This window comes from Ctenocephalides felis, unplaced genomic scaffold (assembly GCF_003426905.1).
Source record: "Ctenocephalides felis isolate EL2017-DRISC unplaced genomic scaffold, ASM342690v1 CF-g0.4_SCAFFOLD_03570, whole genome shotgun sequence".
In the NCBI taxonomy this organism is placed as follows: Eukaryota; Metazoa; Arthropoda; class Insecta; order Siphonaptera; family Pulicidae; genus Ctenocephalides; species Ctenocephalides felis.
In genome coordinates this window covers 18199247-18215899 of record NW_020539724.1, presented here as the reverse complement: position 1 = coordinate 18215899, position 16653 = coordinate 18199247, and the positions used below count along the sequence as shown (strand labels likewise).

The window sequence follows — 16653 nt, the reverse complement described above, 5'->3', positions numbered from 1 at the left end:
AAATTCAAGGATTTGCCAATCGTATTGCGAATATATGTTCTCTACATAATGTAATGTGACCTCCCCCTGGCGCCAAAGCTGGATCCGCCACTGATCAAGAGACATTTCATTTGTTACTACCTTACGCATACTTGTATCTTCACAAAATAGACAATTTAGGACTTAAATTTAATTGTTTATTATTTCACCTATATATGTTTTTAAACAGCAGAATTTAAGACTTTCATGACCTACTCGCTGCAGTTTCCAACCTGTGGAACTCCAACGATATTAAAGAACAGGTTCGAATAGCACAAGCTATCGACCCGTATAGAAATGATTTCGTCGAGAGCGAATGACGAACAGTTCGAGCGTAACGCAACTTCCGTTGCATTTTCGCAGATTTACTCCCTAGTCGCGCCTAAAGAAATTTTATTTCAAAAAACCTTTTTTGGTGAACAATGCGATTGTTTCATTCAATAAACTAGCACAATTTACAATGTAACTATATACGAAAAATATAAATATTATTTTATTACGTGATTCCTAACAATAATGCACATCTATTCTATAATTTATTTTATAATTATTATCGAAAGAAATTATTCTAAAAGTCTGTTCGTTCATAACTATTATAAAATATTAAAATATTATAAGTTGGAAGAAGAGCAATTAAATTTTTAAAACGTCGCCTATATAGAAAGGCTTTGGCGAAAACTTTTCCAAGTAGCACTTAGAATAATGAAAGATTTATCCGAGCGCCGCGCATATAGCACTTTCCATATAAGCAGCAAAACCTTATTGAAACACGAATAGAGATGGAAATAGCGTTTCATAGAAATAGTTTAGGTGAAAAATTTAATCAAGGGTGAAGATGAATGAATTTGGTGAAAGTTAACTTCTCTATAAATAATACACTTTATCTCTAAATACTCATTTATTGTCTCTAATAACTCTTTATATTACATTATTCGTCTCTATATTTCTAACTGCTTCTCTGCTACTATATATTCATTTCTCTTTTGTTTTTTCAATTTCAATACAATCTTCATGTTCATACTATTTTCTTTATATAAATCCTATTCTTCTTTCTATTTTATATTCTATCTCATTCTATGTACTCTTCAACGTAACTTCATTCTTCTTTTTTCTTTTTTATCTATCATTATATCTTCTATCTTCTTACGTCTTCATTACTTCTATTCTTACTTCCGTTACTTTGTTTCCGTTATTATCATCTACCCATAGTTATAGTCTACCCATAGATGATCCATACTATTCCATACTATCATTCATACCAACATTCATACAAATCGACATAGCTAATTTTTGGAAACATCTTACTATCTATATTTTTAAGTGAAAACCGATGTTACTTCTTGACATCAGACTGCCCAAAGAATCGAATCTGGGGATTTAAATCCTTTAACCACTCATCCACCTGTGAAGACCCTAGTTGTATTTATAAGATCTCTTCAGTATGTTGACGTAAATAACATGACATATGGATATAATAACAAAATAATATGTGCGAGCAGATTATATTTTGTGAGAGACAAATTGTGACATATAAAGATGAATATTGTAGAGAGTGTGATTAGAGACAATAAACGAGTAATTAGGGACGAGGTGTGTTAATATAGACGAACGAAGTTAACAAGTATATATGCAATTTCATATAGAGAATCAATTAAATATAATTTTCAAGACTTAGTCTTTTTAAAGAAAGCTCTTGCAAATAAGATTAAATATTTTATATGCATATAAATTAGAACCGTTTCCCGTATATTGAATTTGCAATTTTATCTTTTCAAATCAAAATCTATCACTTTGATAGAACTCTTTGCTTCGAACATTTCTACTTCATCTATTTTTCTTTCCATTTGAAAATGGTACTTTTGTTGACATAAATATTATTTTGAAATGCATCGATTCAACTTGTATTTCTATTTCAAATGTGTTCGTTATGTGTGGAACGTACACATGCCAATTATTTCATAAGTTGTTCATTGAAATGTTTATATAAGAAAAATAAATACTTGAGCAATAAATTGCTTTTACTGTATAAGGCATTGTATGCAAACAAGTTGTTTGCAAATAACATTGTTGCGCTCCAAAATCAAAAGTGAAGATCATTAAAACCTTATCTGAAATCATATTTGGCATGCAATAAAAGTAATGATCAAGATAAATCATAATATTAACAGCCAGAATTATTCAGGAGCAATTATACAACAATAATTTCCTTTATGTATTCATACAATTTTTCTCTTTCTAACACCCTGAAGAAGTTGGTTTTCGTCAGTACATTCGACTTGCTAGTTTTTCTCTTGTGGTTTCAAGTCATTTTGAATCGTTTGACGCCAAAATGTAAATTGTATATTTGTTGGTGCATGTGAACCAAATAGGCTATAAACTCAAAGACATGGTGAAGGTAACTGATAGACTGATATACAGGTAAACAGGTAGACATTTATACAGATAAATAAATTAACAGGTAGACAGATAAGCAGGTCGATACGTAGACAGATGAACAAGAGGACAGGTAGATAAGTGAAAAAGTGAATATGCAGACAGGTAACCGGTTGGCGGGCAGATGGGTAGACAGGTAAATAGGTAGATAGGAATATATGTAGATAGGTGCTCTGTTACACAGGTGGACATGCTGACAGATAGATCACATATAAATTAGGGTGGTCCTTAATATGGATGTTTTCGAATTTACTTACCCCCAAGTTAATATTAAAGCTCTCAGAGGTTTTTTTTTATCAATTTGGAAGCATTTGAAATCCTGGGAGCAAGGAAATTCGAAAACATTCATATTGAGGACCATCTTAATATATATGTATATATATATATATATATAATATTTTTGATTAAATCGATTATTTATACATATCTGAAAGTTTATGCAATTTGCTACAAGGTAAATTTGCTCTCATAGTATCTAGAATTAATGAAAGTTTTTCTAAACCCAGATCATCAATTAAAACTTGTTAACTAATATAGAATACTCAATAGGGGGCATCCATATATATATTATATAAGTAAGTAATTAATTAATATGTTAAAGAGCATCTGGTACAACCTACAGTTCAAAACTGGATTCCTACGCATTATCCGAGCACTTCACTTATGTTTATCTCATTAAAATATTACACAAGAAACAGAGGAATATAAATTCATTTTATAAAAACTTCTGGAAACATAATACCGTAGTCAGATGTTTAATTGCTTAATTGCACAACGAAGTCTACAATAATATTTCTGTTTTATAATTAGCTAATGTGTGTAATAACGGCATCACTGAGAGTAAAATGATTATACACACACATACACACATTTATATATATATATATATATATATATATATTTGTGTGTGTGTGTGTATTGACAAAATTAACTAAGGATATTAACCATTTGACCCAAAAGATGAAAAACTAAGAATAATTTTATTTTTTAAATAAATCATATTTTTGTCGATCAAAATTGAAGCAGTCTTTGTGTACAAAATAATTCAGTAATTACTCTTTTACTTTTACGTACATTTAAAAAAAGTCAAACACTTCTTTTTTATGCGTTTGGTCAATTACTCTTTTTTATGCTGGTGTTTATGTGCTGCTGCAATGCCCACGAATGTCTATTTTCACTTTAGATTAAATTTCTTACGTATAAACTGGGAATTTGATACCTTGCTGCTTGATATGAAGCTGGGTCGAACCCGAAACTAGGGTCAAACCAGGTCAAATTATTTGTTATAATGTCTCCTTTTCTACTTTTTTACCCGATTTTCTACGAAAAAATTTCAAAGAACTAAATTCTCGAAAAATATTTTTTTTTAAAAATTCAAAATTTAAAAAAACTAGTGGTGCATGGTATTGTGCCTTAAGACAAATTTCTGGAATTTTTCGTACCGAAAACTAAATTATTGAAAAAACTCAGCAAAACTTTGAAAAATTTAGATTTTTGAGAAATTTTGAAATTTTTGAAAAATATTGACTTTTTTGAAAAATCTTGAAATTTTTGAAAAATATTGACTTTTTTGAAAAATTTGATTTTGTTTGAAAATTTTGATCATTTTTTGAAGCAGTCGCGCTGCATAGCTGATTGGGAGTCAAAATATCAAAGCGCGTAAGCGCTGCGTAGTCGTCTAACGTGTAATGTAAACACTAGTACGAAACCCATATAAATGACACAAAATTTGTACTTATTATTGTAATCTTTATAAAATATCTGATAATACCATGTACATATATCTAATGTTCATTTTTGACCGTCAAATGGCATTGTTTTTTACTTTTTTTCATTGGATCCCCGAAACGGCTTGACCTGCCTTTGCCAAAAACTAATTAGCACGTCTCCTTATCAGTAGGAATCGAATATTTTTTTGAATTATTCAAATCGGTTCGCGAAATCGTCGAGGAAAATTTGTATCCGCACACACACACATACATTCTTTTTTTTGGTATGCAAAAATGTTCAGAAACCAATAAAACGTAAAAATATAAAAATTTTCATTTTCGATTTTTTTGCGATTACTATAAATTATCCCACGGGAAGTTAAAAATTAAATTAGTGTATGGAAAGTTTCAGGAATTTGCCTTAAGGCACGATGCCATGCACCTCTAGTTATTCTTTTTTAATTATTAAAACGTGGTGGCAGGACATGATTTTTGTTCATAGTTTGCAACAAATTGAAAAATATTTTTCTTGAAATCAGTAACAATTCCAAACTTTTGAATAAGTTTATTTCTATGAATAGCAATGTCTACTTAGAAAACTATGTATGGAATCCAAATATTTCAAAAATTTGCGTACGCTAAAAATAACTGTCTAGTACAATATTAAATAAAAATTTACAGTAATAAGAGTTATATTTTATCTAACTTATATACCAAACTTTGGCATAGTTTTCAGTATATGACATAAATATAAAAGTATATGAAAACCTTTGAATTTTCTTTTATCTAGCGACTCTGTATATTATTTTTCATCCGAACAAGAACAAATGTGTTGAAAGTATTAAGAAAACGTTATTTAGTTATAAAATGCAACGCTTTTAAAGTTTTTATGCGCATCGCATTTTTTTCTTTCATATCCTAAAACTCGAATGCATAAAGTGCATTATATATACTTTTGAATTCCATAGAGAATTCCTTTACTATAAAAGCAACGCGTATTACGAGGTAGTTCGGATTATAAAATATATTTTTTATGAATATACATGGCGTGAAAACTAATTTCGAAATGTTATTAAAAAAATATAATACCTTTGTGAAGTATTATGCATGAATTAATCTTTGATATTAGATTTTTATGCTTGTATTCAAAAACGTGTAATATAAATAAGGAAGAGTTAAGCCGATGATGAATCGTGCTTTCTGTCAACGATAGAGAATTTTTTGTAAGAAAAAATCAAATATTTTCAACAGGCCATTAGCGGTTAGATCTATGTGATTTGAATCAGAAACCATGAATCAAAACACGCTTTGGGCAGCTTGATGTCAAGCAGTAGTAACATCGGTTTTTACTTGGATATAAAACAAAATATGAGCTCATCTCTGCTGCGTTAATAAAAAATCATCACTATTAGAGGAATTAGAATAACAACTAGTGCTGCATGTCATCGCGTCTCAAGGCAAAAAATTGAATAATCGAGCAAAAAAAATTATTATCAATAAATATTGATCAATTATTAATAATAATTGTTTTAAATATTTTCAAAGAGATAACTACTATGTGTTTATGCGCTCATATAATATACAGTGATCGCTCAAAACACTTAAGAATGTTTACATTAACAAGAGATGCCGAATGAATCCATCTGAGGATATATTTCTTACGAATAGAATAACGCATATGTAATATATACATTTTTAAACTGACTTGTAAATTAAAAATTTATATTTAAAGTATAAAACTTTGTATATTTTTGGAAATTTGTTTGAACCGCATAAGTGAATTTTAAAAATTCAAAATCTTGGTAGAGAACCCAAAATAATTGTAATAAAATTAGTACTCATGTTTAATATCTGATGATTTGATGTGCATGTGTCTAATGATCATTTTAGACTGCCAATTTTTTTTTCACATTTTCCTATGTATCTCCGAAACCGTTGGATTTGCTTTCCAAAAATTTAATCAATTCTTCATTTCGTTAATACAAGTAAAATGATTTTTGATTCATCCAAATCAGGTGTTCCGTTACCTCAAAAATTGAATTACCATTTTTGGCACTTTTCGCTCCGTATCATCGAAACATCTAGACCTGTCTTTGCCAAAAACTATACAGCATCACTCCCTATCAAAGGTTTTTGAATCACTCAATTGGTTGATCCGTGCTCACAAAATCATCGACGAAAATTTGTTTCCGCACATCATACATACATACACAAACACACACACACATACATAAATCCATTTTTTCTAAGGTATGCCAAAATGTTTAGTGGGTCTTCAAATGTAAAGATATGCAAAAATTTTACTTTTTGATTTTTTGCGATTACTATGATTTTCTCTATAAGAAGTTAAAAATATTATTATGAAGTTATATTAGTTAAAAATGTTTACTCGCATTATAAACTCGTTTATTAAAAAAAAGAAAATTTTTAACTTAAATATGGTACTTAAAAATCAGATAATGAGTAAGTTTTTTGAAAATAAATTTAAATAAAAATTGAAAATGAAAATGTACGTTTCAAGATTTTCAGATCATTTTAGCACACCTGATGCTTTGGCATATATTTTTAACAAACATTCTAAAATATTATAAGCATAATGAAAGTAGTTTATTTAAAAAAAATACTCACACCTAGTCACATAATACATTTGAGGATTTAAGGGAGTAATAAATCTCATCATAGCATTTAATAATAGTGAATCCCTGTATTATAAACTTACCCCATATTGCAAATTTTCATTTCGCCATCAAAAATGCAGTATATGATGCAGTAATGAATCTAATTTAAATAACACTTTAAAATATTTTTATGAGTCACGTACGATTTTAATGGGCAAACTAAAACCAACAATGAAAATTGTGGGATTTATTTTATATTCCATAATAAAATTTAGGTAAACGCAATTAAAATTCCTTTTAGCAATCGTGACTATGAACGATTTCAGTTAATTTAACTACTGCATATAAATTTACTATATAAATGCGACAAATCGATGGGTTTTGTGTAATATACTAAATATGATAATAATTCAGCTATATTCAAAAATATTTTAGATTTTACAATAAAATGTTATTTTATGGTATAATTCAAATGTACGCCTATTAAATTTTACACAAGGGTTTAAAATATTTATGATTGGTTTATATGTGCATATTACAAAATTTATGGATTCTTAAAACGTTGATGTGATGAAAATTATAGTTCTGTAATATGTTTGCGAAAATAAACCTACGAGTGATTGCAAAATAAAATTGATTTTAGTACTCTCAACATAAGCTTGGCAAATAATTTTTTTTTGATTTTTTAAAATAATAATAAAATGTGGAATAATTAGATATTATTTTGATTTTCTTATTTCAGGCTTTTTTGAATGCAATTTCAAATTCATGGAGATGGCTATTCTGTCTACTCTATTTATTTTCTGGCATTATAAATACATACTAATAATAATAAAAGTGAAAAATGAGCAAAATATTTATAATAACTAGAAAAGTATTTATACAGATATGCATCCAATTAACTAGTGTTGCATGGCATCGTGCCTCAAGGCAAATTGCAGGAACTTTTCGTTCCAAAAATTAAATTTTTTAAAAAAGATTGAAATTTGTTTTCATAACTTAAAAAAAAATAGATTTTTGAGAATTTTAAAATTTCTGACACATATCCACATTTCTGAAAGTTTTTTTGTTATACTTCTAAATATTTTGGAAATTTTGAACTTTGTTTCAAAGCAATCGCGATTTGTCGCGTGAATGAAACGATATACAGAAGCGCGTGAGCGCCGCGTTGCAGTATTACTTACAAACATTGGTACTGAACATATGGCATTACAAATTATAAACATATTGGCACTAGAAATATAAACATTTTTTTTTCTTTTTAAAATATCTATAGAATATCATATAATTTGATGTGCACATGTATAATGATCATCCTTGACCGCCAAATTGAGTTTTTTTTTACTTTTTTCACTCGATCTTCGAAACCGCTAGACCTGCCTTCTCAAAAATCTGACCGATTCTTTATTTTGTCAATACAAGTAAAATGTTTTTTGAATTATTCAAATCGGACTCTGCGTTCTCTTATAAACTGAGTTACCGTTTCTGGCACTTTTGCCCCGTATCTTCGAAACGGCTAGACCTGCCTATGCCAAAAAATAATCAGCACGTCTCATTATCAACAGCAATCGAATGTTTTTAGAATAATTGAAATCGATTGAACCGTGTTCCCGAAATCGTCGACAAAAATTTGTATCCGCACACACACACACACACATACATCTATTTTTTCTAAGGTATGCCAAAATGTTCAGAAACCTCTGAAACGTAAATATATATAAAAATTCTCATTTTCGATTTTTTTGCGATTGCTATAACTTATCCTACAGGAAGTTAAAAAAAAATACTTGTTTTCGTGATATCTGTGGTGAACCTTTTTACACGCGGATCTTTATGCCCTTTAGGCCCCGCTCTATTTTATTGACTTTTAGGTGAACAAAATATATGTGCCCGATACTAAAAATTCAACAAATTATTATTTTTGTAAATTAACATCAATTGTTTCAAGCTTTTTATTTATAGTATTTGAGGAATTATAATTATTATTTTTGTAAATTAACATTAATTGTTTCAAGCTTTCTATTTATAGTATTTGAGGAATTATATTTACTTATTGTTAGTATAATTTAATGATCTTAGTAATTGATGAATTTATTAAACTATACACACATATATGTATATAAAAAAAATATAATTAAAGTTTTTTCACAATTACCGATCTAGTCATTTGGAAGAAAAATTAAGTTAGCTTAAATATTTTTTAATAAGTTTTCCATACAAACTCAATTTTGAAAAACTCAATTTCATAATTCAACATAGTTATTATTGATACTTATTTTTTTAATATATATTTTATAATTAAACTTTTTTTTCATATTTTACACACTATTATAGATAAGAGTATATATTAAACAACTTTCATACTATGTTCATATTATTATGAAAAATCATATATCATATTTCTAATTATATTTCTCTTTCTTTTCAGGAATAAATTTTATATAAAGATTTGATATAACCCAAACTGGTCCACAATGTCGTTTATAAATCCGCCGTCATATTGACTCCTGATTCGACACAAGATCTGATGTCCTTAACTTTGGCACCACCAGCGTCTGCTCACGGGTATTTGACGCTTAATTCAAAAACCCTAAGAATCTCAGTAAAATACAAGGCCTAAAACTAAACCAAAAATGGCAAACACGAAACCTTTACTAAAACATGACTCAATTTCCCCAACTGTCACAATAATGAGTGCTTCTCAATCCGATGCCACCATCGGATCTCCTAGTAACAGACCCGAGGTGAAGAGTCGACCAGTGAGCATGTATGATAATTTGAGAAACACCACTGTTCCTGGTGTTGTGATAAAAACTGATAACACTGAAGAAGGATGTCAGTTGACACGAAATGGAGGTGATATGAATGCGAATACTTCGGCGTCCGAACAGAATTTGGCGATTGGAGCAGAAGTCGCGTGCAAAAAAAAGACGAATTTTTCGAATGTTCCAGATGTTTGCGGTGATTGCGACAAGTGCACGATTGACAGAAGCCCTTCTCAGGTGAGATAATAGAAGTATTTATTCTATTTAAACATCTTTTGTTATTTTGGTCGCAAGGATTGGGAAAAATATATTTCCGAAGGCAAAATACACGGTTCAATAATTTGGGATAAATGCAGGGTAGGATGGGGTATTTAATTTGATTTTTAGTAATTATATTGTCTAAATCAAACGAACTATCAAATTATATTCAGTAAAATTCTTATTAATTCCTAATTATAGAAATATGTTTTTTTGCAAATTTTCTAAAATATGTTATCTGTCCCTTCTTGTCTCATAGGCAAGGTAAAAAAGACAGGAGGCCAAACTGATCCAGTTCGAGTTAAGTTTTCTTTTCTTCACATTAGACATTGATTTACTTAGGGAAGAAACTGCAATTTTTTTCAAAAGAATATTGATAAAAAAATATTTAAACTTTTCTCTTTATTGAGAAAATTTAGTATCGGAGAAGTGTATTGTTTTATTTTCGTTCTTCTTGAATGCTTGATAATCTGATATTTTAAGCTATGTGGTCGATGCTTTGAATATTAATGTGAATTGTTCGAGGTTTTTATTTTGCGACTGCCAGTATACGTTTAGAAGAAGTGCTCTTGTGAATACATAAATAAAATCACAAATTAAATATACATTCACACACTCACACACACACACACACATATATATCTATATATATAAAAGAGAAACTCACGAACGGCTGAACCGATTTAGATGAAAATTGGCAGGGAGGTAGTTTAGAGCCAGGAGAAGGACTTAGGATACTTTTTATCCCGATTTTCAGTTTAATTGATAGTATATTTATATATATAAAAAAATACTAGCTAGCCCGGCCACGCGTTGCTGTGGCTCAGTAATTGGTGGCAGAGAGGTAGTTTAGAGCCCGTTTTTCGTTCTAATTCAGAATTAATTATTTATAAACTATCCATGTAGTTTATTCAATCTATTATACTATATATATATATATATACTAGATGACCCGACAGACGTTGTCCTGTACCCACCTCTACGTTTTTTTAATATCCTATACTAATATTTATACCGTTCAGTTAAAAATAATCATTATTGTTTTTCGAGTTACTATTTACACCAATATATGAGTGATGTTAAATGTAGTACTGTTTCAAATAAAATGATTTTTCTTAATTTCCACAGTTAACGCTTTAATTATCCATTTAACAAATATTAAAATATGTTCAATAAAATTGTATATTAAAAATTATACACTGCGATTTATAGAACAAATTTATTTCCAATAGCTCAATTTATTTTATTGAATTTAAGGGTTATACAATATTTTTAGACATACCTGTAGATGTGGATGTTTAAATGAATGATTTTTTGTTTATTCACGGCTAAAACATTGATTTTCCAAATTTATCACCATGTATTTATTGTCATAGCATAGATATACGTGTTGAAAATTGAAATCTTTTAAAAAGTATAACAAATTAAGAAAGAATTAATATATAGCATGCGGTCAAGGTACAATATCACCTTGGATTTTTCTACCCAAAATAATTGCTTCAATAATGTTGCTTACAATTTTTATAATTTCGTACCATATTTTAATTGGCTTTTAGTATTTTAATATCTAAATTGCATTTTTCACACTAATAATTCAATATACATTATTACTTAAGTTCATATTTGAAGTGAATTAATTTGTCAAATTTTGTTCACATGTGCTCTATTCAACCTACTATCAACAAAATTATTGCAATAAATGGAGAGGAAAAAAGCGTATGCCCAGCTAATCTTAATTTACAGTTTAGAAGTGAAAACAATTTGCATTTCGTCACCACCCTCCCCCCCCCCCCCGCATTAATTGGATTATAACTCTTTTAATTCTGATTTTATCATAACTTGTAATATACTATTTTAAAGGTGATTAAATGAGCTACAACTTTCTCTATCATGAATTTTACAGTAACTTCTCTTATTTTGAAACGGCGAAGGGTTAATTAAAGGGCTCGAATGACACTCCGGTTGGACAGCCGCGCACTCTTTAAACAATTAGAACTCTATCAATATTTGTGTAACAAAAAAATAATAAAAAGCAATAATTAGTTTGAAAAATACCTTGAATTTTCATATATATACTTTTATACGTATTCTTTCAGAGATATTATAATGAGAAATTGGTTTTTTAAATGGATTTTTTTATGAAATCATAAGTTATTTGAAAATCGTTTGTACTAATGTTATGGTATTTTCTAGAATCCATCAAAATCTCTCAAACCAAGTTACTTCTAGATGGAAAACGATTATTTTTAATTTTTGGTGGAAATGACACTCATAAACTATTTGATTTAAATGGAAAAAAAATTGTATGCGTCTTTTAATTGCATGATAGCTCACTCATTTTACACACAGAAGTACTTCTTTTAAAGTTTATTTGGAGAACTATAAAAACCCATTTTCATAATTAACTTAATATTGTTCCTAGAACACTGTAAAATAGAGATTTATTAGGATTTTTATTGATATAATTTTTGTTCATTACATGATTTTTGTTAAAATGTATATTTTTGAAGATATTAGCAAAAAACGATGAAAAACGCAAAAAAGAAACAAATTTTCAGTAGCCAGTAACTTGAAAAGTATTTGCTTTTTTTAAAAAACATTATTAAACATTTTTCTCTTATAATTAGTTCTTTTATCTACACCCAACGTTATTAAACCACTGAAAAGAAATGGCATCACCCCGGATAGTGCAAAGGAGTCTAAATTGTTTTCACTTTCGAACTTGAGAGTAAGATGAGCCTAATTCCAAAATTCCAAACGAATTGGAAAACAGTAAAAAAAGTTCAGACCCATTGAGTAAATATTCCGTACAAAATGCCAACCATATGAATTTTTGACACAATGAAACTTCTAAATAATTTTTTGAATAAGTAATTTTTTTTGTATTGTGACTTAGTATAGTAAGGCAAAACGACTGTAAATTGAATACTTTTGAGCGCAATCACTTATGGCCCGTCTCCTTTGCACGAATTCGTACGGCGAATCTGTTCGCAAAGTGCGCAGACAAAATTATTGCAAGCAAAAGCAAACCACGCGCACGTTGAGAATACTATTCGCCGTGCGCGTCAGACGCATGTGCAGACTGTCAAACGCATGTTATATTATTTGCATCTTATATTAATTTAATTTTTGGCACATCTCAGCTGCTTTTCGGCAATAATAATGTAGACATTACATTTTCCTTATTTATAATCATGAATTTATTATATTTTAATATTGCCTTAGCCTATGAGTGAATAGAAATGTTTGGCAAATGACAGTTGTCATTTGTTATTAATGTCAAACCATGCCTTAAATATTTTAAAGGTCAAACAATGATAAGCGGTTTTTTGTATTTTTTTCCATTTATTTCTACAATCTAACTATATTTCTGTGAATCAAAACATTCTAGAAAATTTCCCGAACAAACTTCAGAAAGATTCATGAAAATCCGAATTATAGTTTAGGAGGATTAATGAAACTTACATTGTTACAGAAGAATTTTATATATAAGATATATATAAGGTGAAGTGAAGTTTAATAATAATGCCGCGACCAAGACTGAAAAAGAGCATTACTTACATTTACATGTACATTTTGTCGAATAACTTATTCCCAGTTATAATTTCCCAGAATTTATCAAAGAATGGTTAGTAATATATGAAGGTACGGGGTTAAAAGTTTCACGACCAAAGTGTCAAAATCCAGTAAAGCTGAAGCATTGTTTAACAACATTATTTGAAAGTGAAGGGAGAAAGATGTATAACCTTGCTTTTTATTTGACCAGCTATAACCTTGATTCTTATGACTTTGATATTGGGAGATAAACGGTCATCTTTAAAAATCCATAGTAAAAGTATTTTCTTCTGTTGGTAGCTTTTTAGCATTAGTTAAAAATGTAATTATTTTGTAAAATAATTATTAATTTATTATTGTTTATTGTTTTTATAATACCTCATTGTATATAGCATTCAAACAACACATCCTTATACACTTATAGTATTAATATTTTTGATTCTCTAGAAATTGTTTAGAATATACCTTACTTAGCAAAACAACGTTTGCCGGGTCAGCTAGTATATATATATATATATATAGATATAGATATAAAATTCTGGTGTCATGATGTTTGTCGCACTCTTCCAAAACTATTTGACCGATTTTTATGAAACTTTCTTTAATAAGTATGACTGACATTCGACTAACATCTATTTTCATAACCCTAAGTGGCAAGGGTTGTTCACTCCTAAGTTTACCTAAGACCAATATCTTTTATTTTATTTTTATTAAGGGTTGTCCAACTCTAACACATTTTATAATTGGGTCAATTTTCTTTATTATAATTTTTCCTAATAAAAAATGAATGCTCAGATTTTGCTTCCTAATTAAAAATAAATGAATTAATGAAAACTACGGTAATAACATAAGAACTTGATTATCCAAATGTGCCAATTCAGTTTAAATTAAATCAGTTTTAGGTTAGGTTGGCACTTAGTTCCATGAATATTTATATGAGGCATGCGTTGCAGTGGGTAAACCATCTTTTTCTTGTCTCTTTCACTTCTCTTTCCCTTTCTCTTTCACTTTTTCTTTCACTTATAACCACACACTTCTACATGCACAATCAGTTAGTTATTTTTATAATAAAAAGGTTCTAGAAATGATTAAACAACGTTCTATGGGCCACCCAATAAAATGCTTTAACCAAACAAGAGAAATTTTTTTAATGGAAAATTGAAGGAAAGCTGTTGATTAAAAATATAATATTTGAAATTCAGTTCATAATTTTAATTCACGATTTATATATAGTTTTTGCACATTTATCCATCATCTATCCAACATTGACCAATAAATAAAAAAAAATGAACCGTATCTAAAAGTATTACAGTCGATGGTAGTACTTACAGAACCAACCACCAGTTCAGTTCCATATTTATACAATTTGTATAATTATTTCTATTTAATTCACATCTTTTCCTAATTACACTATTTCAAAACTATTATGATGCGTTTAAATTAAACGTCACATTTCTGAAATTTAATATGAACTATAAATTGAAATATGTTCCAAGCAGACGTATACACATTTCAAGCCAAAGTTTCCTCTCAGTAGCTCGCAATGAAACTTTTGAGTAGGCGAAGTTCACAACAGAAATTCGAAATTCTTTAGAAAAATAAACTTACTTGCCTTACTTGCGCAGAACCAGATTTTAAAGTGGATGGTAGACCAGTAGATGGTTACAACTTTGAAAAAATTATACGATAAAAGTGTGTTCAATATTGTTTGTATTCTGCTATGTTGCTGAAATCAAACAAAAATAGAAGCTATATCTAATAGTTGGTTGTGCCACTTTCTCTGATCAACCATAATTTTGTTAATTTACCAGTTAGATGGGAACAAAGTAAATGAATGGTAGTTTGAACTTTTGTCTACTGAAGTGGAAATACAGAAGTCCTTAGATACGATGGATTATTAGTTTTAAAATCAAATTATACAAGAAAAGGGCGAGTGTCCCAATCGTCCACATCCATGTTACGCTGCTTTTTTATATAAAATGGTATTGAAAACTGTGAAAATGCTATGTATTTATTGTGCGATCAGGCGTTTAACACATGAAACCCAACTTCGTATTTCTTATAAATGTACATCAGAAAGATGCAGTTATGATTACATTTTTTAGGTCTTTGTAAGTTTCCAAGTCAGGTTTCATATCAAAAAGCGATTGACTGCATGGCAAATACATAGCATTTTGACGTTTTTAGTACTATTTTATATGGAAAAAGCAGTTAAGGTCTATTTTACGCGAGAGTTGGTCCGATAATTTCTATCGCTTAACGTTACTTGAGTTTTTTTTTATTCACCACTTGTAAAAAAATAATTACTTTCTGTAGGATGATGTCCCAGAAGTCAACGTCAAGAAGTGATAGTATAGATAGTAACTATCACCCCATGTAGTTTGAAAATTATGAGCTTCTAAGTACAGCTTAAAGCTTTGATCAAATTGTGATCATTTGGTTATTGTGATTAACTTTATTATTTGTGTTTGTTTAAATTTGGAACCATGAACATAAATGATATTTCTAGGACCACAGTCAAAAATATTACCTAAATTGTTCCAAGTTTTCCAAAATTTAGACCTTTTGTTGAACTATGAATTTAAATTTTTAAAATCGGTTGACTTTGAAAGGCCCTTTTTTTAAAAAAAAAAATGTACTAAAGTGTGTTGGCAACTTTCGTAAAAAGTTGTCGCATTTAATCAGGATCATAAAATGGTAAAATACTTGATAATTTTATTATTAAAAAAAATTGAGTAAAACATAAAAACCTAAAAATGTCAATTTTTTCTAGTACATTTTACTTAGGTACATTTAGTTCAGTTTAGCAAAGCTGCAGGTTGCACTTAAAAGCTCATAATTTCCAAACAGCGTGAAATAATTTTTTTCTAAATTTTTTCAGGATAGTTAGAGTCAATAACATCATCCCGTTGACGTCAAGGTTTGGGACACCCTGTATATATTTTTGTATACCCCTCTTACTATAGGTTAAAGCACCGTTACAGAGCCAATTACAACATCATTTGGTGAAGTCTCAGCAATATATTATTGAACTTATGATAGGAAAAAATCTTGAATATTAGATCTTACCTTGTCAAAAATCTAAAGACTATCCTTCATGACAGTACCTAGAGAAATCACATATAAAATGTCAGAATTTAAGTTCAAGCAATTGCATATGCATGTCTTCTATAAACATCGTTTTATCATACAAGTAGAAAAAGAGGATAGTTTCTGCCAGGTCCTCGGGCATAAGGTTTCTGACTCCAGATCCAGAGGTGGGTGCTCGAACGAAGTTATCGCATTTCAAGAAAGTTG

General features: G+C 29.2%; 1 protein-coding gene across 1 annotated transcript in view; it reads left to right on the top strand.

The window, feature by feature from the left end:
• LOC113383514 overlaps positions 1–16653 on the top strand; it is a 485158-nt gene that overhangs the window by 62789 nt on the left and 405716 nt on the right. Inside the window, exon 2 of the mRNA XM_026621775.1 lies at positions 9207–9780. Coding sequence (XP_026477560.1) covers positions 9412–9780 — 369 coding nt within the window. The 5' untranslated portion in view covers positions 9207–9411. The remainder of the gene's footprint in view (positions 1–9206; positions 9781–16653) is intronic.